At 38.8% G+C, this 25,456-nt stretch overlaps 1 protein-coding gene across 1 annotated transcript in view; it reads right to left on the reverse strand.

The window, feature by feature from the left end:
- Positions 1–24,632, reverse strand: part of ube2f (ubiquitin-conjugating enzyme E2F (putative)) — a 49,816-nt gene extending 25,184 nt beyond the window's left edge. The window contains exons 1-7 of the mRNA XM_063499047.1: positions 24,431–24,632; positions 21,310–21,494; positions 18,835–18,864; positions 15,188–15,253; positions 5,343–5,410; positions 449–519; positions 95–152 (exon numbers count right to left, since the gene is read on the reverse strand). Of these exons, the coding sequence (XP_063355117.1) occupies positions 95–152; positions 449–519; positions 5,343–5,410; positions 15,188–15,253; positions 18,835–18,864; positions 21,310–21,424 (408 nt within the window). The 5' untranslated portion in view covers positions 21,425–21,494; positions 24,431–24,632. The remainder of the gene's footprint in view (positions 1–94; positions 153–448; positions 520–5,342; positions 5,411–15,187; positions 15,254–18,834; positions 18,865–21,309; positions 21,495–24,430) is intronic.
- Positions 24,633–25,456: the final 824 nt, after the last annotated feature.

The following is a 25,456-nucleotide window of genomic DNA, read 5'->3' on the forward strand; positions in this document are numbered from 1 at the left end:
CCCACAGATAAAACACTGATGATGATCCCAAAGTTCAATTACACAGCAAAAACAAAGAAAAGAAAATTCTACTGAAGAAAAAGTTACACTTTACCTTTAATGTTCTAGTGGGGGCCCAGCCTGTGCCATCAATAGAGTGCTCCCGCAATAAGCTGCAGAAAAAAAAGAGATACACAGCTATAGTATCTGCAATACTGTAAATGCTTGCGCTTTATGTAAGATGCTTTGTGTGAGCTTTTTAATGCACAATGTTTTTTTTACTGTAGACTACAAATTTGTTTTGCATTTGCATGCATTGTCGAGGATTCTCAAAGATTGAGGGCTCAGAGAAATTATTTTTCAGTTTCGGTTTTCCATCAATTTCTAGGCTAAATAGAAAATGACAACATGAGATAAAATGTCACGTGCTAGGAAGAAATAATATTGGGGAAGGGTACACACAATTTACCTCAAACAGATTTCTCCATTCTCCGTGATATTGGGATGCCATATTCTGGTCAGACATCTCACTTTAGGAGGCTGGAAACCAACAAACCAACAATTTAGGAAGAGACACAGAGACACACACATTTAAGTTATCTGATTATTTTAACATTATGTGATGTTTTAAAAGCAGTCCATTTCTACTTCCTATTAGTCTCCCAAGTTACCTGAGCATCACTTCATACACGCTCTAAACCAACTTAATTAATCAGAATAAATTTCATTAAATGACAGACAAGACTCAGACACAGAGAAATGTCCAAGAAGGAAAACCCTCCACCAGAAAATAAAAACAGAGGAATCATGTTAAATGAGTATTGTCTCTTTTTTGAATCGTGTTGTGCAAACAGCAGTTAAAAAGCAGAACACACAAAACCCAGCAGAGTGTCCAAAAATGGTCAATTCATCATTTCTGGGCAACAAGGATGCTTCTGAGCCTTCGGTGCACGTGCCTCGTGTCCAGGTGTTTCTAGTAAAGCATTATTGACTTTTCTGACCTCTTTTCTATGTTAGCAAATGTGACATAGGCCACTGTAAAAATAGTAAAATCATGTAATTAGAATTTTATTGTAGCTTTACAGGAGTGCTTTCAAAGATGACGTTTGAATGAAGTAAGTAAAAACAAAGATGACAGTAAGGAAGGTTTCTAGCTTAGAGCTCCCGTTACTGCAGCATGATGAGAAAAAACATAGATAAATCTAATTTCCTGTGACACTATTGTCTACTTTTCAACTTCAGATGCACGTACTTACTCAACAAGACATTGTGATGGTTTTTATTTACCCTTATGAACAACATTAACTGGGCAAAATAGATTTAAATATAGAGGACCTTCATATGAGAACAAGCCACCACCAGCTCTTCAGTCCATAACTGCATTTTAATCTTTAGAAAAACAATAAAAAACAATGTTAATTTCTAGTAGTATATGATGTGAATATTTAATATATTTGTAAATTATTGCATGTCACTTATCTGTTCCTCCTGCTAACCTGTTAATGTTAAAGGGGAGGTGGCCTTATAAGACCTTGTGGTCTTCCTAACCTCTCCTGCACAGTTGTTCTTATTTTTAAACTGTATATTATTATTATTATTATTATTATTAATTTGTTGTTGTTGATTCTATTTGCGTCCAAAACAAACAAACTTTTTGCTAATCAGATTTTTTTAAACGGGTTCAAGCTTCCCCATTCTGGAATTGATGGCTACTTTCTTTTTCCTCTTAACGGCCTATAATGCTATTTGTCTGAAGCCATTTTGTTATGAAAAAAAGAGTAATATACAATAGCCCCCAGCAAGTCACAACACCCTATTTTCAAGTACAGCCAAAGAAGAAATATTTCTTATCGCAATTTTTATGACTAACACCTTATTACAAAGAGATTGCACTCATAAATACTTGAAAATGAAGAAACGCTGTTGCATGACACACACTGTTCACTTCACCCAGCGTCTGATAAGTCGGGGTGACTTGAGTGATAATTATAATTATGTCTGCAACAAACTGTGTGTTGTAATGAAAACATCAAACTGACAATAAGCAAGTACACTGATGAAATAAAGACTGTTTTTCTGCATCCTTGCACATATTTGTAGAATCATTCTGATGTCCTGATATCTACAAAACTTTATACCAGCAGCTACGTGATGTGGTTCTGATGACAATTAAATTATATGGATTTAATTTCTCAAATTACTTGTTTCTGTATCATGAAGTTAAGTCTTACACTAATTTCAATCCCATCTTGACATTTTGAGTACCTACATGTGACAACCAACTATTGCATTTGGAGACGACAAAGCTTTTAAGCATAAACAAGTAGTGATACTTCACATCTAACAGGAACTGGATTAAAGTAAAGTGAGGAGGTATTTCTGGAACAAATCTAACAGTTATTGAAAATGCTTCTCTTTGCTTGTGTTGTAATACTGTTTAACTGGTCAGTAAGACTAGAAAAGCACAGTGCAACTGACTGTCCTTTAATGACTGACCATTAATTATGATTGTGTTTCAGTTAAAGTTTATCAATAGATCAACCAATGTAACATTTTAGGCCATTTGAAATGAGCAGGTTATTTTTTACATTTAAAAACCTATAATCAAGAACTTCTTGTTCAACAGCAAGGTGAACATTTGTATCAGCACAGATTAGAAAGAATTTGTTTTTAAAAAGACGTGAGTGTCAGTCTGATAATGAATAACCCATCTAACAGCTGACATTTTGAGTCGTAAGGTCGATCTGATTAACTGTTCATGGAAATTATTTTTCTTGGTGATTATTCATGAAGGAACTGTCCATGAGCAAGATTTTACAGCTACACAGCTCATAACAAAGCCTTGCTTCAGGTCAGAGATACATGTCAAAATTAAAAGCAGGTTTTTTTTCATGATTAACAGGTGTTTAGCCCTCAGCCGTAAAAGGTTGACAGAGTATTATAGTCAGCCTGCCGAGCGGGCGATGTGGACATGCAAGTTTGTCAACATGATAACTCAAGAATGTGGCAACGTAGAAGTTTTGAAATTTATACTACTGATGTATAAAGATTTTATTTGAGAAATGTAATTTGTTCCATAAACTGCATCTGCCTGTCATATATGAGTGTATTTATGTGTTCATTAATTCCGTCTCTAACCCCCGACTTTATTCTGGCTCTACCATGAGGAGAAAGCCATATTTATAACCTGGAGAGCACGGACTCACAACTAACCTTGTTAAGATACAGCAATTATTAATTTAGTGCATCATATCATTTGTAAAGATAGTTCAGTTTAACTGCTCGAGTCAAGCCAGTAATAAATGTACCCATTTTTTTAAAAACAGTTTTGCATCTTTACAGTCGCCTAGTTTACCTCATATCTCCGTTTCCGTTCACAGTTTGTTCAATTACTCACTCATAGATCCCCATCTACTCCAGTTAACTCTGGTGTACCCCAAGGCTCTGTCCTGGGTCCTTTACCTTTTATTATCCATCTCCTACCCTTAGGTAATATTTTCAAGAAATATAACATCCAATTTCACTGCTATGCAGACGACACCCAGCTCTACTTATCTTCCACACGCACAGCTACTCTCCCACCCAAGTCCATTTCTGATTGTTTAAGAGAAATCACGGTTTTCTTAAACTTAATGGCAAAAAGCCCCCAGAATTTATTCTAACAGGAACCAAATCAAAACTTATTTTCATCTTCGTATTATTAACCGTCTTCGTCCTTCGAGCGCCGTGTAGCACATAAAATCGTTTCGAGGTCAGTAAACACAACCAGAATTCATACATAAGGCCCACGGGATTATAAGGGGCACTGTCGATTTTCAGAAAAATCAAAGGATTGATTTTAAGTGTGCCGTATTTTCCAAAAAACACGGTAATAATGACGGCCCGCTAGCATGCTCTACCAAAAATAGTGCTTTGTTGTGTATCTGACGTATGAAAGCTAAACCAGTTCCACACCACTGAAGTTTCCGCATTTTTACAAACCAATTCTGGTTCATCCGTTTCATTCAACGATCCGCTTTCGCCCTTCTCATTTTCTGTCGCCGGCACGCTTTTTCTGCCATGTGCGTATGAAAACAAAGGCACTGCGCATGCACGTTTTACCCATATTCTATCGCAATATTTCATTTTCTTATCGTTGCCCGACATTATACCGGTATTACCGTGAACGGTATGATATGGCCCAGCCCTAGTCTACCTCATAAATCTCTCCTTAAACTGCAGTTAGTTCAAAATACAGCTGCATGTATTATTTTCAGAATTAGATTTAAACAGCTCCATTGGCTTCCAATTCACTTCCATGTCAATTTCAAGATCCTGCTTCTTACTTTCAAAGCGCTTCATAACCTCGCTCCCCCATATTTATCTGATCTTCTCCATACGCACTCACCCCTTCGTACACTCCGCTCTTCTTCAGCTTCCCTTCCATCTGTTCCACCTGTTCACCTGACTACCATGGGAGTCAGAGCCTTTAGTTATTCTGCCCCGAGACTTTGGAATGCACTTCCACCAGACCCCCAGACTACAAACTCTCTACTTTTAAATCGCGTCTTAAAACCCATCCATTCAAAATTGCATACCCTTCATCATGATTCCGTCTTAGTCTCTTTTTACCTTGTTGAGCTTTTATACTTTCATACATTTTTTATTTTTCATTTACCTCATGTTTTTATTTTGTTGCACTAATGTAAGGTGACCTTGAGGGTCTTTATAGGCGCCTATAAATAAAATGCATTATTATTATTATTATTATTATTATTATTATTATTATTATTATTATTATTATATTCCTTACATTAAGATCTAAACCATATCTGTAAGATTTTTTAAACTGTTGTGGCTTCTGATGAAAAAATGTTGAATGATTTCTTGATGCTTCGACCCGACAGAAGTTAAACTTGCAACTTGGAAAACTGTCAGAAACTTTGCATTAATTAAAATCCCATCAAAACAACATTTGCTGTTTTGAGCTGGGTTTCGGACTCATTACTAAACAAATTACTGTTACTTTCTTTGTGGACTCTCCTTCTTACATAACAGTAGAACTGAAATTTATTTGGTTTTGCTTACCCATTAACACCATGATTGCTTTTTTATGCAGAAGGATTTGTGAAGCTATTATGAAGTGCTGCATATACTTGCGTGGAGCAAATAATGATTGTGTGAAAAAATGTAGAGCAAAGGGAGAAAAACAACACAGAATAAATACACTTACACAGAAGAGTATCAGAATAAATGCTTGGTAGGAAAAGAATGAGTGAAAGAACAAACAAAAGGAAGAGGTGAGCAGGCTAACACAGAGACACCCACGGGCACAGAAATGTGCTTTTCAAACCAGCCCACAGGAGAGAAACTTGACTACTCACCACCATGTTATAGGCTTCAGGGACATCTATTTCAAATTGAAACCTTCCACTTTGGTAGTAACCCTCATCTGGAAAGAGGATGACAAGAAAGAAGATTTTCAGTCATCTACAAGAATACGTGATTATTGGTAAGAGATCACATTCATTCAGTGTTGGTGATCAGGACTTAAAAATAAAACAACAATAGAAGTATTTGAATTCAGAAAGACTTAAGTAAAACTGACCTTGAAAACAAGAACTTTAGCAAACACATGACAAGAGCTGTGCCACATCACACTGTCCACGATAATAAGACTATCAGTTTTATGTGACATTTTGTGGCATCAGTGATATGGTGACACAGCAATGGTACAAGTCCAAATATGTCTGACAGCGAGAGCCATGTACCAGCTAGTATCAGCTGTGCAGTACTGCAGATTTTGCTATAGATTTGATACCAAGTACATACACAGCAAGTGTTGCTGATACAAACACAGACAGTACTTAAACTACCGATAAAGGCAGCTTACGTAGGGGAGAGCAGTGTGTCATTATGAGATGAATCGGTTTGTAAATTCTGAACACATTTTAATGACCACTAAATAACTGATTTGTACTGCTCACAAAAATTAGTTAACACAACAAGTCACACCTTTCACCTTTATTATGCTAAAGATGGAGAAGTCATAGGTGTTTGACACAAATGTTATTTAGCATAATTCATTCATTCAGTAACAAAGTATCAATCATGTTGTGCTACTATTGATCCTGCACTGGTATTGATACTATTGATATTTAGACTGATCTGTCCACCTCTGGTATCGGCCTACCCCCCCCCCCCCCCCCCCCCCCCACCCCCCACCCAACTCTCTCCCACCTTCCTAACCCAACCAGGTTACGAAGGAATGCAAGAACGAGATGCTAACAGCTGGCGATGCGCAACCCAAACATAAACAAAAGACCCCACCGAGCATCACTAGCAGCACTCCATATGCCAGGAAAAGCACACAGACAGAGAATCCTGATAGAAAAAAAAAGAAGAGGGCTTTCAGTGCCTGTTTAAAAAGATTGACCCAAAATACAACAGCCCAGGTAGAAAATATTTTTCAATTTCTATTTCGTTATGCGAGAATATTGTGTAGCAGCTCTTGCAGAGACTAAGGTTAAGATACGTAAGGTATTGTTAAGCGATTATTTTATAATTTTACTTCAAATTCCCAGGGATAACATGACACAGATTACCGTGCTTACACTTGACTGATGCTGTGTCAGTAGTATTGGACTTTAATGTTGCTCCACCTTGATAATGTCTTTCTTCACATTAGACTCTGTCATCAGTGACAGGAGCTCATTGGAAAAGAAAGATGGAAATGCCCTTCATTCTATCTGCACTAATAAATGCGGCTAAATGCAAGCTGCCACCACTAATAAATCACTCAATATTTTTCTCCTAGACCATTAGAAATATTATCATCACAAGTTTCCTTGAAATGGTGAGATATAATTTTGATTCTCTCTCACAGGCCCACACTTAACATGACAATGTTTGCATTAAACAGTTGCATTAAATGGTTGGAGCTAACAGAAAACCATTCTTCCAAAAATACATCCTTTCTTTGGTGTTTTGATGATCTTAAGAATTCTGCCTGACACACCAGCCTAAAATTTTATTAACCTTTAACTGGCAGATTTGTTAAACATGAAGATATAGCAAACAATCCATGCCATTATCATCAAACCACTGATGCCCTGGAGATGGGAGAACCATCATTGTGATAAAAAAAGATTTAAAAAGGACAGTTATCATTGATGGAAATGTTTCATCATAGGATAAAGGTGATCACCCAAGGCAACTCTGTATTGATTTGCTGTGACCTCTTCTCTCTGAAGAGACAAGTGGAAACTAAACAATGGCAACAAAATACCATCGGCAGATCCCGTCACTGTAGGGGCCAGACATCCTGGACCACAGTGAAGGATGACGTATTTGACCACATCTTCTTTCCCCACATCTCCACTGAGGAGTAAACTCTTACATGTGCATTTGTATTTGTAATGAGGCGTTTATGCATTGCAGCCTTATTAAATATCCTTCTCTATTTAACTCTTGATGGCTGTTTTTGCTGAAGCATACTGCACTGACCTCAACACATCACACAAATGCAGTGTACATGTGATCACAGTGCCAAACCACAATTTCTGACATCAATTAGGTAATGTCATCAAAAAAATAGTTCACAGTTGGTTCACATTTACTGACATCCTTCCTGTAAATTTAAATACAGAGGCCTCTGTGGTCACAGCTGCTAATGGAAAAACTATCCAGCTGAGTAGTTTTTATGACTGAAGCTCATTTCAACCATGCCCTTACAATGAACCCTCGTTCAAAGTCGCTTAGGTCATCCTCATACTGGGCATGGCAGCTTTAGCAGTAGAAACACAAGAATGCCTCCACGCCCCCCTGGACTGCACTCACACTGCGTTTAACATTCCAGGTCCACTTTCGCTTTAGTTTGGCTCTTTCACCCCCAATGTTTCACTCCACTGCTCTTCTTCCCCATATGTCTTTAACTCACACTTAAAGGAGCAGCTGAACCCCAATTCCCTTGTCTAACCACACAATGTGAATTTCTTGTATTAAACCATGAGTTCGATGTACTTTTTGGCTTATCTGTGTCCATTGCTGTCCACTCATACTTTTTTTTAGCCTTGTTACTATTTAATGCACTGGCTCTGTAGCGGTGTTACATGGACTAATTATTGAATGAAGTGATCGTTTTCATTGTGGGGGGTTTTTGCAGATTATGTGACTAGCCCAATGCAATACATTGCTAATGAGGTCACACTTCAAGAATGAGTTCAAATCTGCTCATATTTCTTGCTTGGTGCGTCTTTTTTTGTGGGGGGTGGGTGGGGGTGGGGGTGTCCAAGTTCTCTGTGAAAGGACCCCTGCAGTCTCAGTGTAAGTCGACGTGAGGGTTGTTTCTGCACAGAATCAGTAGCCATTGTACCCAAGATCAATCCATGTGTGACAGCAGAGTAAATGAGTGGCCCAGCTGGAGCATTTCAATCTTGGGGATAATCTCAGATCATCTGATTGCATTCTGCAGGTTAAACATTAATAATTTCACCCTTTTTTTTCTTGGAATAACCAATTACTGTGAAATATAGTTAAGCTACATGCAGGGAGGTCTACGGTGGGCAAAGTTTTTGGTCCAGTTTTCCACACACTCTCACATCCTCATGTAGCCTTCAAAGCTCATTAAAGGCTTGTTCAGACATACGGTCTGTTTAAAGGGTCTTTAATTAGCCGGATGACATTTACATTTCTGCTCTCACCTTATGGGGCCAGATGCTTTGAAAAGGATAGGCACTAAATATGGTACCATCACGGATCACAGGAGAAAAAAAATGAAGAGACATGGGTCAGATTCAAAGTTTAAAAAAAAAATGGCTACTGAGCCTGTCACAAAGGTGGACTTGTCACTCCTGACAACCTGCTGAAATTAAGGTAAGAGAGACAAGGGATGGAAAAAACCCTTGGTAACTGACCATTAAATGATCCGTGTGTGTGCGTGTGTACTCAAGATTTTCTGATATTGTGGATCAGCTCCAGTGTAATACAATTAGGGATGTTCCAGAAACGTAATCAGCAATAATTTTCCTTCCCAATGCAATTCTAACAAAGAGATATCTGAAATACAACATCTGAAATATACTTCCTAAAAATCAGTCTTGGCTCAGTATAGTCAACATGAGTCTGGCTTTATTTCCAGAGTTTTTTTCCCTTGTTTCTATTCAAACATTATTACATTGTTACATTCTATTCAATGTAACAATGAGGTGCGATTTAATTAGACTGCAAACAACCTCCTCTGTATTTTAAAAGGCAAAAGACACACACAGAGAAACTGACACAGAGAAATGCAGCTTCAACATTAGCAAGAAGGAATAAAGAAAGAAAAAGCTAAGGAACCAAAACCAACAAGGCAAAGTAACAAAAAGATTTTTTTTACAAAGCCTCCCATAAAAAGAAGAGGAGTAAGAATATGACAGTCAGTATTTTTTTTTCTAACAGCTGCAGTCAGAGGTCATAAATAATTCATGACTGTCTCCGGTACACAGGAACAATCAGTATTTGTTGTGACTAAACACTTCTCATGAACACTAAAACAAATAATCTCACAACTGAACTCCAAATTTCTGTAAACCATGATTATCACATGATTTAACATAATTATGTATATTGCTTATTGCCTATTGAGGGCACTGAGAAGATTGCTTTCTTCCTATGTCAAGAAACAGCTTAACATTTAAATAAGGGATACAAAGCTCAGCCCTTCATCATGGTCGGTCTGCTTTGCCCTTCACACCGAGTATCCTACTCAATACAAATATTCAACCCTTATTGGGATCAACAGCCTCTGACTCGCTGATTGCAGCATAAAATTTATTGCCCTACCCGGACGAATTATTGTATTTGTGATTTTCCCCTTAGGGAGGCGGCGTGTGGAAAAGTGATCTCTGCAGTGCATGTCTGTGTTTACAGATAATTACCGTTTTACTGAAAGGCATTTTAAACATGACATAAACACGGATCATCTAAATGTTGAAAACCTGATGGTAAAAAAATGAAAAATAAATATAGTAATAAGAAAAACGAGACTATGACTCAAAATATGCTGAAAAGCAGAGCGACACTTTGCGGTACCAAACTATAGATGGTTCTGGCGCCACTTAAAGCTGTGCACAAGCTGGACATCACTGAACTTCTGATGACTATGCAGCTTCTGTAGCTTCCTTACGGTCATTTCTCAGCAGGAAAAAAACAACAGTTGTTTACTCTAAAGCACCTCTCGCTGTTCTCTTAGCCGGGACTTTTGTTCTCCGTGTTTATCAGTCTAATAACTTCACAGCAGGAAGGAACAAACACTGGCAAGCATCTTAACAAAAATCAAAAAGCAGAAAGTATTTAACCCAAACAGAAAACACAAAAAGCACAAAAACCCAACTGTGGTGATTCTGAGGCTAAATCTGAAGACGTGGCTGCGACAAACAGTCAGTGAAGTTAGCAAAGAATTAGAAAAGCATAATAAATGTTTGAAATTGACTTTGTATCAAGATCGTGCCCTTTTACTTTATTCAAACTTTATTCACACTTCCAGGCTTGCTCATACACTTTGTACGCAGCAACAATGGGCATTACAATACTGTAATTATGCTTCCATGCAGCACAAAGGCAAGGCGATTGGTACATCAATTTTCTTTCATCATTGTAGTTCTAATAATAATAACAGTGACACGTGAGAATGCGTTCACCCCGTTGTGTTGCTGGTGTCCCCATTCCTCAGAGACTGAGGGGTCTAAGAGCACGGGGTCACAGCACAGAGTGTTTCATGGGAAAAGAAACAAAAGTACACAGACATTCCAACTAAATAACAACAGACCTAACTAATGTGCTGTCTACCACCTGCCTTGTTTCAATTAGATCTGGGAAGCCAATCCAGCACCAGCTAGGTTTCCTTTGATGAGTATTCATGTGTTCTTAATTTGGTTTTGTGTCGTTTACTTTGGTCTTTGTGTGATATGTATGAGATGATTTGAGCTGCACAAAAAATGTTTTTACAAGTAATTGTTTTACTAAAAATATGAGAAAGAACAGTGAAATTTATATAGTTGAATCAATATTTACTTTCAATAGTAATACAGCTTAATTCCCATAATGACCTGCAGATCTATTATATGTGACTGTCAAGGACTTTTTTATCTGAAAGGTGATTTTCTGATGTTTTGCACTGCTGATTTAGATGATTTAAAACTAATAACAGATGAAGGTTAGATCTTCACAAATAATCTCCTTTTCAGAGGACTCACAAAGCTCTATTCATTAAAACATTCCCACTACAGGATTTTGCCTGAAGTTATTAGTATCAGTGCAGCAGCATTTTTCCTCACCATGGGTGAGCAAAGTGAATCAGGCTTTTTTGCGAATAAAACGCCAACAAGAGTTTCTTTTTTCCTTTTTCATTTTTTTCCTTCTTTTCTTTTTAAATCACACAATTTAACACGTTTAAATATATAAAAGTAATATTTTCAAAAGCCCTCTGCAGTCAAATTGCCAGCTTAGTTTGTGCCACCAGAGCATGTCATCAACTTTCATCTCCTCTCTCTCTCACACTTTTATCTTGTCCTTGGTCTCTCTATGCTTTTCCTTTCTTTTCTCTTTCCCCATCAGCCTCCAACCAGTCATGCCAGATGGCTTTTAAGACAAACAATCAAGATGTGGTTGGAGTCATATATCCAGGGTTTTAACAAAAGTATTGTATTAGCTGTTTAGAAATAAGAGCCATTTTTGTACATAGTTCCCTGTTGTCAGGGGCTCAAAAGTAATTGGACAATTCTATGACGAGCAGTTTCACAATCAGGTGAGGGCAGCTACCTCGTTATTTTATGACAAGTTAAGCCAGCTGTGGAGTTGTGGGTGTTCAACTCACATTTGGGATCTTTTCACTGCAACTCAATAAACAGTCGAAAGAGTTGTCAATAAAAATAAAATATAATAAAATAAAAAGTAATTAACCTGTCAAGAAAATTGCAAATATTTCATGAAACCTAGCCAAGTCAATGACACTCTCAAAGAGGTCGGGCTTACCCAGATTGACAGGGAGATAAATGTAAGGAAAAGGAGAGCGCTCTGAAGCATATCACATCAAACATGGTGGCATCAATGTTATGGCATGGGCATGTATGGCTGTGATTAGAGTTTACTGATGATGTGAGCACTTTCAGAAACAGAAGGATGAATTCTGGAGTGCACGGGGCTTCACTTCCTGCTCACATTCAGATAAATGCTCCAATGATGTTTAACAGTGCAATTTGAACCAAATGACTAAGATTCAAAATCTATGAGGGACGGTACACAGAGTCAAAACTACAAATGTTGTGTCATTGCCTAAATACTTGATTGATATATATATTTTTTTACCTTCTTTACAGGTTGATCAAATCAGAGAGTTGACTTTAAATTGAAGAGCCACAGAGCCCAAGATGCACAACCTTTGAGTCCAACATTTAAATGAATACAGGATTCAGGAATATTTTTTCCTAATATTCCACATTTGGTACAAAAAGTGATTGAGCACACTCTGCTACCTTCAGAACAATGTATTCATGCATTTCTAACCAAAGCAGTGAGTTTTATAGCACAACATTTTAACCCTGGTAGCATGAAAACTGTTCCAGAGTAAACGGTGCCACGGTCTATGAGAAACATAGAGAACAAGAGAAGAAAATATGAAAGAACATGAGGAAAAAAGAAAAAAAGAAAAACAAAGGATCGCTTAGCCTAGAGCTAAAAATTCTCTACATAACAAGTCAAGCTGATTTTACCTTACACTGCTAAGAGATATTAGACAGCCTGCATCCGGAGGCAAGTTCCTCTTGCATTTGATTTTTCATTTTCCTGCCTGACTACAATTACCTTCCCTGAAGCACAAATTAAAGATGCTTCATGGGTAACGTCAGCTTTTTACACTGCCATTCTTAAAGGAAAAATCTAACAATCGGAATAAGACAAATATTCATACAGCTTTGCCAGAAACACACCTGTAACATGACACATCTTTATAAATCCACTATTTATTCATTTATTCATTTGAAAAGCTTGATGCTACTTTTTTAGTAACCAAATTCACACAATAAGCATCCTAAAGAAATTATAGTATCATCCTTTAACATGCATTATAGAGAAATGTACTCCTGTAATAGTGCCTGTGCTTAAATGCTTTTAGATTTGGCTATTAGTATTTTGTGCTTTGACGAGAGGCAATATTTTGTTTGTTCTCACAGATGAAATATAAACGACCAACAAATGATCAGGGCTGTTGTGTTAAACACCACATTGGTTGCAACTGAGGAAATGCAGGACGGCTGAGGGAGCCGCACAGGAGGAGAGAAAAGGAAGATTAAACAAAGACAGAAAACAGAAATGGCAAAAGGGAGCATGTGATAGCCGAGCGTGGTGCAGGTGGAGCCGAGGTGGCGCACGCCAGGAGAGACAAAGGTTTTGAATAATTGAGCAAGCCTTTTTCTGAGAAGTCAGTCTCCTTATCAACTCCTCTTAGAATAACACGACACCAAAGCTTTACTCTAATTGCTGATCTTTGCTTTTCTCTGCAGATATTGCTTACAAAGGCCTCTGTGAACGTTAACCTGAACGTTACAGTGCATACTGCAGTGGAGGAGAGGTGGATGAATCACCGAGACACTTACACAATTACACAAGGCACACATTTATTACAGGATGAGACAGCTTAAAATTATCAAATTAATTCATTTCTAAATGCCCGACCTGACAAAAAGAAAAAAGAAAAAAAAAAAAAAGCTAAACAATTAATTCCATTGTAAAAAGAAAAAAAGTTTAAATATTGATCAGTTCCTAAAGTTAAATAACAGAGTTCTCTTAAGCTTAAAACTGCTACTAACAAACTAAATTAAAATGCTTTCGATTAGACCAAATCGCACCAATATTTTTTTTAACTTATACCAAATTTATTTGTCCCTCCAATTTATTCTATTAGTCTGTAATTGCTGCAATAAATGTATTTTATCTAAGGAATAATGTACGAATGGTGAATGAAAAAGATAAAAAGCCTTGTCATATGAAAAAACTAATTTAGCATAACACTTATCCTAAAACCAGACCAAACTTAATGCTTAGGGTTAAACCCCCCATGTTACTAAAACTATACAGGTAGGAGTAAGACCTTTGATGCATAGACGCTTGGTGGATTCAGAACCCATTGTTGCCATGTTTTGATGCACTGAGCACCCTAAGGTGTCATTTTTAAGAATACAAGGAACAACGTGCAGTCTCGTGGTCATTAATGTTATAATCATCTGATTAATTTCTATAAAGAGTTCTTTGAGATGCTGCAGTGGAGTCACTCATGCAAAGACTTGTGTTACCATGTATTTGTAAAGTTGCAAATGTGGACGAAGCCTTGCTCACAAAAACCATCAGAAATGAACTCAAACTTTTCCAAAACAACTTCCAAACCGAGACCATCCTTCATGCACATGACCTCAGTCCACTCACTCCCGAGCCGTACACCCGCCAGCTTTGAAGTGGACTGGATGAGTAGTTGTTGGGAAATGTGAAAACATAATAAGACATCTTCCTTAAATTATTAGCTAGATGAAATATTCTACAAATATTTAAATAAAATATATTACCGCTCTGTTTCTTTGCTTCTCTCCTTCTATTGCTCCAACATGACTGAGATTTCTCTCAGTCTATGGATTGGCATGTTTACTGATGAAAATGAAGACAGATTGCTACATGAGGAGAATGATAAGGAGAAACTGGGTTTGGGCTGGAAGAAAGTTTGTGTGTGATGGAGAGGAAGCGGGACGCAAGAGAGCCTCCGGAGACTTAGGTAACCCCACACCACTATGTTTGGTTTGTACAATATTCGACAGGTAGCCCACTGAGCTTGAAACAATGCTGATTAAGCACAACTGCCTTGGGGAGTGAAGACAGTGCTGCGGTAATGTGAAAGTACAGAGAATGCTTAAGTGCCTTTCAAAGGGAATACTTTAGGACACACAGAGATTGAGAAACAAATTGCAAACACTTGCAGTCTCCTCTCCTTCACACTAAATCACCTGAACCCAACAACGTCCCTATCAGAGTTTCTTTTACTACACCAGTTCATCTTTAAATGTACTGGTGTAGTAAGTTTAAGTGAGACAGAGATTTAAAAATGTTACTTTTATAACAAGAATAAGAACCACCTTTTGTTTTTTGAGGGTTTACCAAAGCAGTTTTTAGAGCGGGATCAAAACAGGCTTTCTTATTTTCTTACCAGGAGACACTGCCAGCTGAAAATGATGCAGCTTATCCTCATCTGGAAAACTGGCTTTGCATGTGCCTGGACACGAACGATGTGGGGAAAGAGAAAAAAAAAAAAAAGAGTCATTAGAGTCAGATAATAAAAACAGAAGCATATTTGCCTTACTGGCAAATAAAGGCATTAAAATCTAAGACATACTGCAATCTGTTCTAACCATGGTATGTTGATACCGCCTTGATTTGGTGCAGGATTTTTGCCTTGCCTTTCAAAGTCCCTGTGGCACCATATTCCCCCCTGGTGTTCAAGGACAGGTACTACATTTAAAACTATAAAAGAACTCCTTTCATTTGTTTTACTTACATACTTACCAGCTTTTCGATTAAAAAAATAATAATAAAAATAATAATTCCTTTATGTCTTAAAATGACTCCAGAGTGCCATCTTCACATTCACATTATATATATGCAAATGAGCCCCAGCCTCTATCCTGCAGCTCTAGCATACATACTCAGTGCTCACTATTGGCTTTGGTCACACACCGTAACACTACTCTGTGCTGCACAATGGAAGTTATAATATCAGAGTAATGCAGCCACACACACGAACTAGAAACTCATTCTGAAGAGGATGATCAAATTATACCGGGCTGGCTGCCAGTCAATGCATAAGAATGTTAATATAACGTGTTTCACACATTGCTCCCTGATTAGAAAAGAATTAATGAAACCCTGGTTCTCTGAATCAGTGTCATTAAAGAGCCCTTGAGAAATAAAGTGCTCTGCTTACTCTATGAGAAGATTGCATATTGCATTTACATACAACATCAATTTTTTTTACAACCTTTCTTCACCTCAAAACATGAAAATGATGTCTTAAAAGCTGCAAATAAAAACTTACATAAATGGATCAATAACAACAATAATAATGATAATAACTATGTGATGAAGTAAACAGCTACAATTAAGACATGTTTGAGCGTAAACCTATAGAGAATAAAAATGTCTTCACTGCACGGTGGATGAATCCCAGCTTTCACCTGGACAACAAAACTGCACTCAGTGAAGTCCATCAGTCACGAGTCCTCCTGTTTTTTTACATCTGATTTGCTTCTTATTTCCCCATCCACCCTCCGTTTAACATATTGCCTTTAACAGGCCAAGCTCTCTGCTTTAAGTGATTTCAAGAAAGTCACAAATATAAAAGTGAAAGACTGTGCACACAAATCTGTCACTGTTCTTCACACTGGTGTTTCTCACTGTGTTCACAGCCGGGAGGTTTTTTTTTACGTATTTAATGAATTCATACTCTTCAAGGTATCTTAGCATTCATACTGGGATGTAAAGAGAGGATACGTAGTGGTCCGTACATATTTAACAAATGAGGTTTGAACACTCGGGAGTTCCTAAAACAGACAGCACTTTGCATCTAAAAAAACAAAAAACAAACAAAAAAAAAAAAAACCCCATTGATATGTTTTGATAAAACATTTATCGTCCAGACAACGATATGAATCACAAACATTTTAAATTTTCTGTAAATTCTGTGAATCTCGACTTGAAGTGTTTTCAGCTGAGCGTCGTGTACCTGAAGTCGAGTGTTTTGACCGATGCATGAAACTATACATTTTTAGATACAAGTTGTAACAGCCGCCATTTTCTTTGTGAGTATTTATTACACGGCGTGCTGCGGGGAAAAGCTTGTTGTAACGTTTAAGTCTAAGGTGTATTTTGAGCACCTGACGGCTCTATTTTGCTTTTCATCTGTAAACTCGCTCCATACTCTTTTACGTGACTCTTGAGTAGGTGGGTAGAAGAGGTTTGTCGTGTTTGAGTCTGTGGTGGGGACCGGTTGTCTGCATAATTTGCATAGTACAGTTTTCTGGTTCATGTCAGACTTTTCATAACCAAACCATGTCCATGCTACAGAGGTAGCCCCTCGTTTAGAAATATGGTCCTCGATTTATTTTGACTGGTCCTTCTGTTTCTGTTATACTAACATAGAGCCTATAAAACAGGAAGCCCCGTTCTGCTGGAGGTTTCTTCCTGTTAAAAGGGAGTTTTTCCTTCCCACTGTCCCCAAAGGGTCATATGATTGTTGGGTTTTTCTCTGTATGCATTATTGTAGTGTCTACCTTACAATATAAAGCACCTTGAGGCGACTGTTGTTGTGATTTGGCACTGTATAAATAAATAAAATGTAATTAAATTGAATTGAAGGTTGCTGATTGGAAATGTAATAATTAGATCTTTGTAATCAGCAGATTGGATAAAATCTTATTGGACAAAACAGATGCTGAAAAAGCTTAACTTGGGGAGATAATTTGCAGTATAAAAAAGTGAAATATATGTTATTCCAATAGTGAGATGGAAAATCACAATAAAATTGTATCTCGGGTGAAGTATTGAGGTAATATCGTATAGTGGGAAGTCTGGTGATTCCCACCTCTAACATATATTAAATCCTAATAATGTTTTGACACATAAGCCCGGTTTCCATATATAAAAACTACTTTTAAAAAAGCACTTTGCACAGGACATTATTTTATCATTCTTTAATTGTACAGCACAGGTTGCAGAAACATAAACGCCTCCTGCTTCACACTGCTGTTCATCTAAGAGCCGCATGACCTCACAGCAACTGTAGTGATTGTTTGAAAAGCAATTTAAAGAACTCTCAGGTTGTCATATAAGGAAGAGCTCAAATAAGCTGCAAACACCCGCTGCAGCAGCGCCTACCTCCAGCAACTACACACTAGTGCTTTGTTTGGGCTCTTTGAATTGTGTCTTAAATTTGAATCTCACAAAAACATCTTCTAAGAAAGCCAATCAGCGGTGTTACTTTCCTGTTTTTATGTGCATGACACATTGTTCATCTCTCTGGCTTCCGTGACCCTCAAGCTACACATCAGTTTCACGAGGCAACAAACGAAAACAAAAAAAGAAGCAACCTGGTCTGAACAGCAGCAAGCATGATGAACTCTGCACTTGTGCATAGCAGTGACCAAAGAAGATCTGATATACTGAGGTGGAAGTTCCCAAATTAAGGCCGGTGCTAAAATAGTAGCCAAGGGTAAAGTCTGTTTAAACAAATACCTCCCCTAAGGGCAGAAATACAGCGAGCAGTAAAAGTCTTCAGGCCTGCATCACTTTTGTTTATATTTAAAGACATGAATCACTTCCAGCTTAACACAGAAACATTTATGAGGTCAAACTCGACGAGCTGGCTGAAAATGCACAGCTAAATAATGCTAAGCTGTCTCTTATCATTTAAAAACATCCACTAGTCTGTCATTTGGACTAAGTAGTCTTCCATGAATCACTCATTTTAACCATAAAGTAAAATGATCGTGTTACTGGTTGTTGCTGAATAACTTTGTGGAAATGTAATAACGGCTTAAAGTATGGTTACAAATAGCCTTCACTTAACATTAGCAAAGCAATTTGTCAAAAACAGAGAACGTGAAGCACATCAGAGGCTTGGTTTTCTTTCCTGCCTCCTTTATACCATAACTGAGGAAATTAAGAGCCAGAAGGAGACTATGAGGATTTATGGCAAATTAGGCCAATTACTCAGTTGTCAGAGTTTCAGCTGCTTTTGACTGGCGGAAAACGTGGAGCTGAAAAAAAAAATGCTGTGTGTATGAAAGTGCAAGTACTTACTAGGAAGATTGGCTTCAAGTTCGGCAACTTCTGTTGGCAGAAAATAAGAACGAGTGAGACAGCAGCAAAAACACAAAAAAAGAGGCTGAAGAATGAGGCACAGTGTGATATCCTCATACACAAAGAACTCACACTCCCACACTGGTGTTTTTATAATGAAGCAATGTTTTAGTAGCTGCACTGTCAGGAAAGTTTCTCTGCATAAAACATAAAGTCTAATATGAAATTCATGCACGAAAAAACGTATTTTACATACAGCGCAGTGTAGCAGAGACACAGAGCGAGTAACACGGTGGGCCAAAGTAGGAAAAAGGAGATGGGGAGAGAGAAGAGCAACGCAAGAAGGATAAAAGGTTGTTTTGTTCTCGCTGCCAGAGGCGAGGTCTGGCTGAATTTTTAAAAGCGTTCAGGGTCTGTTGTGTTTTCTCACTACTGACACACTTTTCACTCCTAATTTGTGTCAGCTGGTTTAACACCTTTACCTCCCAGAATAATCCACAACAAAAACCCGTTGTATTTTTTCCCTCCTCTTCTCTGGGCAGCTGGTGCTGTTGGTCTAACGTGGCCTGCTGAGTATTTTTACTTTGGTAAATATGCTCTTTGAGATGTGCATAGTCTAATAATTAGGTAATTCAAGGAAGTCGCTGGAGTTTCATTTGTTTCTCCACACAGAATGTGTGTACACAGTAATCTACTTAACAGCTCCCTCGGAGATAACGCCGGCTTACTGTTTTGCCTAAGGAGACCAACGATGGGCTTTTATCAGATTAAGAGTAGCTCACAGTAACAAACTTTGGCCAAAAGTCAAAGTCCTATTCAGATTTTCAAAAGTCTTTAATCCATCACCTACAATTTAGGTCACCTGTCCCCAGCTAAGAAAAGCTAAAAGAGACTCCTTCCTTCTGGCTGAAGGTGGGTCTCTCTATAGAACTAATATGTGTAAAAACATTTGTGTGAAGTATGTTTTCGGGATGGCTGGCTCTAAATCACCAACTTATATGCTCATGCATTCAAAAGTTAAACATAAAATTTACCAACTTTATTTTGCGTCTCTAAACATGATATACTTGCACTATAAAATACCAAAATAACAATAATACAACAAGGCCATGTGCAGCCTTTATGTTGGAGGGCTGGCAAATGTCTTACTACAACAGTTGGCCTGAAAAGTGTTTTGTTAGTGCAGGTAAAGCTTCGGGAGTGTAAGACCAAGGAAATAAGAGTCTGACAGCAGACTGTAAGATTACATGTTTGATAATAACGTCAGACAAATGTGAGTGTGAAAGTTAGTTCTAGGCTATTTTCTGTGTTGAAACACAAAATTATTCATTGATCAAGAAACCAATTTGTTTACATTTCTTTGGTCTTATTGTGTTGTCATGAGCTGCAGCTGCTGCCATTATTCATGCATGTTTGACTGGCAAAGCTGTCACCTGCTGGGAGTCTCAAAGGGAATGGCATTTGGGTATTTCTCCACGTGATGCTCAAACAAAAATTCTGACTAATTAGATGTATTACCTACAACTAATATTTTAATAAAGTTAATTTCCATGATTCTATGCATGTAACATAAAGAAATAAAGAAAGATCCCTTTGGAGAGATCATCTCTGTGTGCACCGCTGGGCGGCGTCCTGCTATTGCAGAGCCCTCACTGGAAGCCCCATTTTAACCACTTGCACTCTTGCCCTACGATGTTCTGGATCTACTTTACTGTGTCTAAAACAAGCCTTCAACCAGAGTTTCAATTTGAGGAGAAAGACGAAGTTGTAGAGCGCAGAGCAGGTGGCCAGCCTCACCTCAGGGCATGCCCACTTATAGGTTTAAACTAGAGGTTTAAAAATTGCTGCTATCGCTAGTCAACATTCAAATACTAATCAGTTAAAGTACCTCTCTCCTATTTTATTACTGAACACTTGTTGTTGCCCATTGTTTCTGAGATGCTACAAGTTCAAGGGCTACAACCCAAAATGTAAAATGTGATTTGATTATTTAAGAACATGATTAAGTATTTCTAACAACTCTTGAATACACACGTAATATCAGAGGAGACAGCATTTAACCTCGTCCATTACGCTCGACTCGGATTTCTGAGCGTGTACTACTATGACACGAGTCAGTCAGACTGTGTTCTGCCATTTAAAAACATTAGTAAATTAGCCTCAAGGAGCATCCCTAGTATTCATGGCGCTCTGCACAGTGAATGTTTTGTCTCTGTGGTCAGAGCCAGAGCGAGAGCTAACATACAAATGACTCTCACCCTAACCAGTGAGCACAAATGCTGGGACAGACTCCAGCCACTCCGTCAAGCTAAGATGGAGAAACAGTTAAGAAGAAGGAAGGATGGAGGAACGGATTATATTCACAAGAGGAAAACTGTTGCAACCTTGTTGAAATCTTGTTTTGTTCCTGTAATAAAAAAGGGAAACTGAAAGTGAAAAATGAAAAATGGACCAAATTATAAAATACCCGGGTACCTTTGGTTAGGAGGCGGTCTCTGATTGAGACCCTGTGGGTGGAGTCTGAGGCTCCGGAGGCACGGCCTGTCTTTCCTCCGTCTTCTTTCTTCAACTTACTGGCCAACGTGAGCATGGCTACGCTGATGTGATATGACTGTCAAAACCACGGTGCACCGTGCTGCAATGCACTGCTGCTCAAATGCCTGCAAACAACACAGAGCATACAGAATAAAATGCTCAGTCATACCATACTGCATAACACACAGATGCAGAGGCATTATAAGGTAGTGACACAGCAGTCAAATAATCCTGAATTACACGAGGGAGTCTGTGTTTTCATTACAAATAAATATTTCTACTACTTCCTTTAACTGTTCTCATTAGGGGTCGCCACAGGAGATAATCTCCCTCCCCATATCCCAGCATCCTCCACTGTCACACCAACCCTCTGCATGTCTTCCTTCAATACATCCATAAACCACCTCATAGCTCCATATTTAACATCCATTGGACAATATACCCATTGCCCCTCCTCTGTACATGTCCAAGTCATCTCATCAACTTTGTCTCCAACCTGATGTGTGCTTCTCATGAACTCATTTCTAATGTTGTCCATTCTGGTCACCCGCAATGAAAATTTGCCACCTCCAGGCCGGCCTTCTGTCTAATTATCAGTGCCACCATGTCAAGCTACACATCCTAGCAGGTCTCACTACCATCTTGTAAAACTTCCCTTTTATTCCTGCAGCTCTCCTGTCACAAATTACCCCTGACATCCATCTCCACCCACTCCACTCAACCTGCACTCGCTTCTTGTGGACTGTCTGTTGCACTGAATGGCTGACCCCCCATTTAAACTCATCTGCCTTCATTACCTCTGCTCCTTCACCCTTACACCCATCTCCCTCTCATTCACATGTATTCTGTCTTGCTTCTACTGACTTTCATTCCTCCTCTTGAGACCATAGCTTCACCTCTCCAGGCTCTCTTCCACTTGATCCCTACTCTCACTACAGATCACAGTCATCTGCAATCATCACAGTCCATGGGTGGATGGTCAGCCTGTCCATCACCACTGCAAACAAGAAGAGCCGATCCCTGAAGTAAACTTACCCGACCTTGAACCCATCTGTCACTCCTACTGCACACCCCACCACCATCTCGCTGACCTCATACAGGCCCTGCACCACCCTTACATCCGTCTTTGCCAATCCTCACTTCCTCATGCAGCACCACAGTTCCTCTCTGGACCCCCTATCATATGCTTCCCCTAGAACATTAAAGACTTAGTGAAGCTCCTTCTGACCTTATCTATACTTCCCCATCAACACTCTCAAAACAAGCATCACATCTGTAGTAATGTCACTTGTTAATTGCAGTTATTCAAACATTCACACTGGTTTCCTCCCACAATCTAAAATTGAGGACAAAAATTCAAAACTTCTCATGTAACTGTGGTTTAAAACATAATGCTGTTACAATTATGCACATAGCGGTAACACAGAGAATAGAGAGGAGCAAACACACAGACCACAGCTCTTTCAAGGTAAATTGCATCAAAGGCAAACAGTAAGAAGTCTTCTCTATTTTTTCACAGAAAATTAGTACTACTACATATTACATACATTACTACAACTACTGTGAAAAAATGATTTTAAACTCATTCATATTTAATCCATCTTAATTGCAACTCATAGGTAGTAATGGATAAAAATCATCGTTCCTTTGCATCTTAATTCATCTTTTTGTATACTTCCTGTAGCAAAACACTGACATATGAGAATGATATTAGAAAACCCAACTCACTGCAATTCCGAATGATGTGCAGAGATGTGCCAAAAAAGTTTTGAATTATAGATATGTTAAATATTATTTCCTGCACAATCATGCTTCTGATCTCGTAGCTATCATCTGGTTGCAGAGAAGGTGTGAATTTAGTGTGAATTTAGTGGGGGGGGGGGGAATTCAAATGTAACTCAAAAACAGGATCTAGTATTGAGCACCACAACACAACATTTCCATCAACAGAAGGAAATCTCACTGCACACATTTCTTCTGCGTGATAAGCAGGTTGCTGAGTCAAGACATCACGGAGTGTTATATTTCTTGCAGGGTCACTACTCGTACAGTACAGTCCACGGTCAGTCATGGGCTGGAAGTTTTCATGACGAGAAAACAGATGGACCTTGAATCCAGGAACACAGATATACTGTAAACAAACAGTGTCTGAGGCAGAATGTGACCCTGGCTGCTAAGGGTAAATCATCAGTGGGTCACACAGAGGACAGCACTGGCTTGCTGTCAGTTGGTCTATCTTATCTTTTTCCTGACAGGTTACATTTTTTATCTGGAACATCATGAGACATTGCACATGCAATATTTGTCCTCCGCTCTCATCTGACATCAGACTCAATCATTTTTGGTCTTTTTAAAACATCATGTGCCACGGCGCTCTTACTGTGATACTGCTTCACAGACAGCGCAGGCTGCAGCTCTCGGTCAGTGTGAATCCAGTCTGAGCGATGTGGGAAGCAGAGAGTAAAGGTATCAACTATCAGCGGACCGTGAAATGTGTGTCACTGCGTCTGAATCAAGGCCCACCTGCCTCAGCTGTCACTCACCGCTGCACCTCCTTGACACACATGCCGGTCAAACAGTAAGCATTAAGCAGGCAACATATGACACATCTGTCAGTCCTACCGCAGTTCCAGCGATCAGCGCAATTGAAAATGTTCCCTAAATCCCAAACTTCCCAAAAACCCAAACCCAACGTGACCCAAACTAGAAGGAGTCGGCTCCCTTCTTATAGCACCCAAACCAAACAGGGGTGTAGTACACGAGTTAAACCTTTGTGCAGGGCTGAAAGGGATTCAAACACATTCAGGACTCGTACTAAAACTTTTCAGAGTGAAGTCACTGCCTCGTCTCCGAGCTGTGGGCTGCTGTGTTACCGTAAAATAACGACAACAAATGGCTCACACTGCTCAGCACGGCTAGCTGGACACTATGTCCAAGCTCATACGCAGCCTCGGCTCGGGGTTATTCCTCTCTAAACGCAGATGGGAGCAGCTGTACAGCTGAAAGTTGCCCGCAAAGTCTGTGTGCTAACTGCTGTTAGCCTGTGTGTGATCTGTGTTACCTGCTGTCTCAGAGCTAGCGCTCCGCGCTACACCATAATCAGCCGCCCCTCCTCTACTCGGGCCGCAGTTTGCAACTCCAGCCGAGGGTCGTAGCAGCTCCGTGCGCCTGTAAATAACCTTAAAAATGACGCCCTGGAGGCACGAAGTGGATATGAACTGATTTAGGAATCAGCTGTCAGAACTTCGCTCCGGTGTCATGGGCAACGGAAGTGCAGTGAGTAGTTTACCTTATTGTTGTCCGTGTAGACACTGCAGCTGATAAATAGTTCCGCAGGACGGCAGCCGTCTTCTCGTCCATTCTAGTAAGTTCCAGTTTAAAATGGGTAGTAGATTATATGATTATTTAAAAAATTAATTACAGAAATAGTTTAATATTACATTGGTATATTATTTGTACATTTGTACGTGCATTGCATTTATGTCATTAACTACAGCTTTGTCATGTTGAAAAACTGAGACGTACATTTTAAAAGTGTGTGTCTTTTTTCTTGTATTGAGATCTTCCAGGGATTCATTGTGCTGTTAAACTAAAGATCAGAGTGGGCTGCAGTTTGAGCTTGATACTGTTTCTCTAAAAGGACTTGGACATGAGTAAAATATTTCCACTTATCCACAAATAATGTGCGTTTATATATGATTATGAGCTGCATGTAACCAGATATATTGTTTTCAATGGAGTCAAAAATGGGAAACATTTAATTGTTTTTATTTGATGAAAAGCAGGGACACATTTTTGTTCTGTACGCACACTATAAATACTACTTGTTGCATAAATTCAGTGATTCTTTATCAAAGTACAGACCTGCCACAACTTAATTCCTCTGCATTTTTTCAGACTTAAGGTATATATTTGACCTTCTTCTTCCTCCTCCCCCTCTCCCTCAGTAGCACAATCCTTACTCACTGCCTTGAAATGACTTCATTGTAACTGGAGCCTGAGTCTGAAGGGCTTTCAGGGAAAAATCTCAGTCAGCCTGAGTCCTGCACTCACCTTTCTTTTGACATGAAATAAGATAACTTTGCCA

Source organism: Pelmatolapia mariae, linkage group LG16_19 (assembly GCF_036321145.2).
Source record: "Pelmatolapia mariae isolate MD_Pm_ZW linkage group LG16_19, Pm_UMD_F_2, whole genome shotgun sequence".
NCBI classification, from domain to species: domain Eukaryota; kingdom Metazoa; phylum Chordata; class Actinopteri; order Cichliformes; family Cichlidae; genus Pelmatolapia; species Pelmatolapia mariae.